This window comes from Asparagus officinalis, unplaced genomic scaffold (genome assembly GCF_001876935.1).
Source record: "Asparagus officinalis unplaced genomic scaffold, Aspof.V1 AsparagusV1_Un275, whole genome shotgun sequence".
NCBI classification, from domain to species: Eukaryota; Viridiplantae; Streptophyta; class Magnoliopsida; order Asparagales; family Asparagaceae; genus Asparagus; species Asparagus officinalis.
In genome coordinates this window covers 49561-50371 of record NW_017972540.1, presented here as the reverse complement: position 1 = coordinate 50371, position 811 = coordinate 49561, and the positions used below count along the sequence as shown (strand labels likewise).

The 811-nt window shown below is 44.9% G+C and overlaps 1 protein-coding gene across 1 annotated transcript in view; it reads left to right on the top strand.

Annotated features, from left to right (window-relative positions):
* The first annotated feature begins 190 nt into the window (after window positions 1-190).
* Window positions 191-811, top strand: part of LOC109827516 (peroxisome biogenesis protein 22-like) — a 10385-nt gene continuing 9764 nt past the window's right edge. Inside the window, exons 1-3 of the mRNA XM_020394529.1 lie at window positions 191-352; window positions 437-628; window positions 708-755. Of these exons, the coding sequence (XP_020250118.1) occupies window positions 248-352; window positions 437-628; window positions 708-755 (345 nt within the window). The 5' untranslated portion in view covers window positions 191-247. The remainder of the gene's footprint in view (window positions 353-436; window positions 629-707; window positions 756-811) is intronic.

Below are 811 nucleotides of genomic sequence, written 5' to 3'. Positions count from 1 at the left end.
TGGGTATTCTATCTAATTTCATCACATTTAACGGATGTCCTTAATAACACCACCTATCACGAGAGACGGATTGGCAAAAAGCTAAAGATTTGAGGGACCAATAAGCAAATAATAATGAGGGACTCCCTGGCAATTAAAGATGATGTAAGGAGCCAATATGTAATTAACCCAATATAAAAATATTTGGACAAAACACCCTCCACTTCCAATTCTCTCCGATCTGCTCCATCGAAACCATCGGTCCGCGATGTCGGATAGCGTAATGGATCAAACCGAATCCCTAATCCGCAGGCTCGCCCAAACCCTAAACCGCAAAGTCTCCGAGATCGCTTCCCTCCTCATCAACCACAAGGTATCAAAAAACCCTAACCCTAATTTATCAATCAGTTTATCGATCAATCTCGTCAAATGTTTCCTCAATCTTCTGTTATCTCAGCACGCTGGATCGTTTGGAGCTCTCGCTGGATTCGCCATCGCCGTGATCTTCACATGGAAGTTCATGCGATCGCCGCGGGCGAGGCCGAGCAGGAATCGGCCGAAACGGAGGGTTCCGGAGGCCGAAACGGAGGGTGTGAGATTGCAAGACTCGAATTTGAAGGGTTTGGATGTGGTTGAGCCGCCGATCAAGGTAATTGATGGGTTGTTTTTGTTCGGTTTTGGTTTTTGATTGGGTTTGATTTTATGGTGCTCCGTTTGTTGCTTTGTAGCTTAATCTTGGGCAGATTGTGAGGAGGAAGCTCAATGGGGGGAGAAAGGTATGTTTTTTTGTTCACTTAGCAAAGGAATCTTTTTTAATGCTGGTAATCATAGG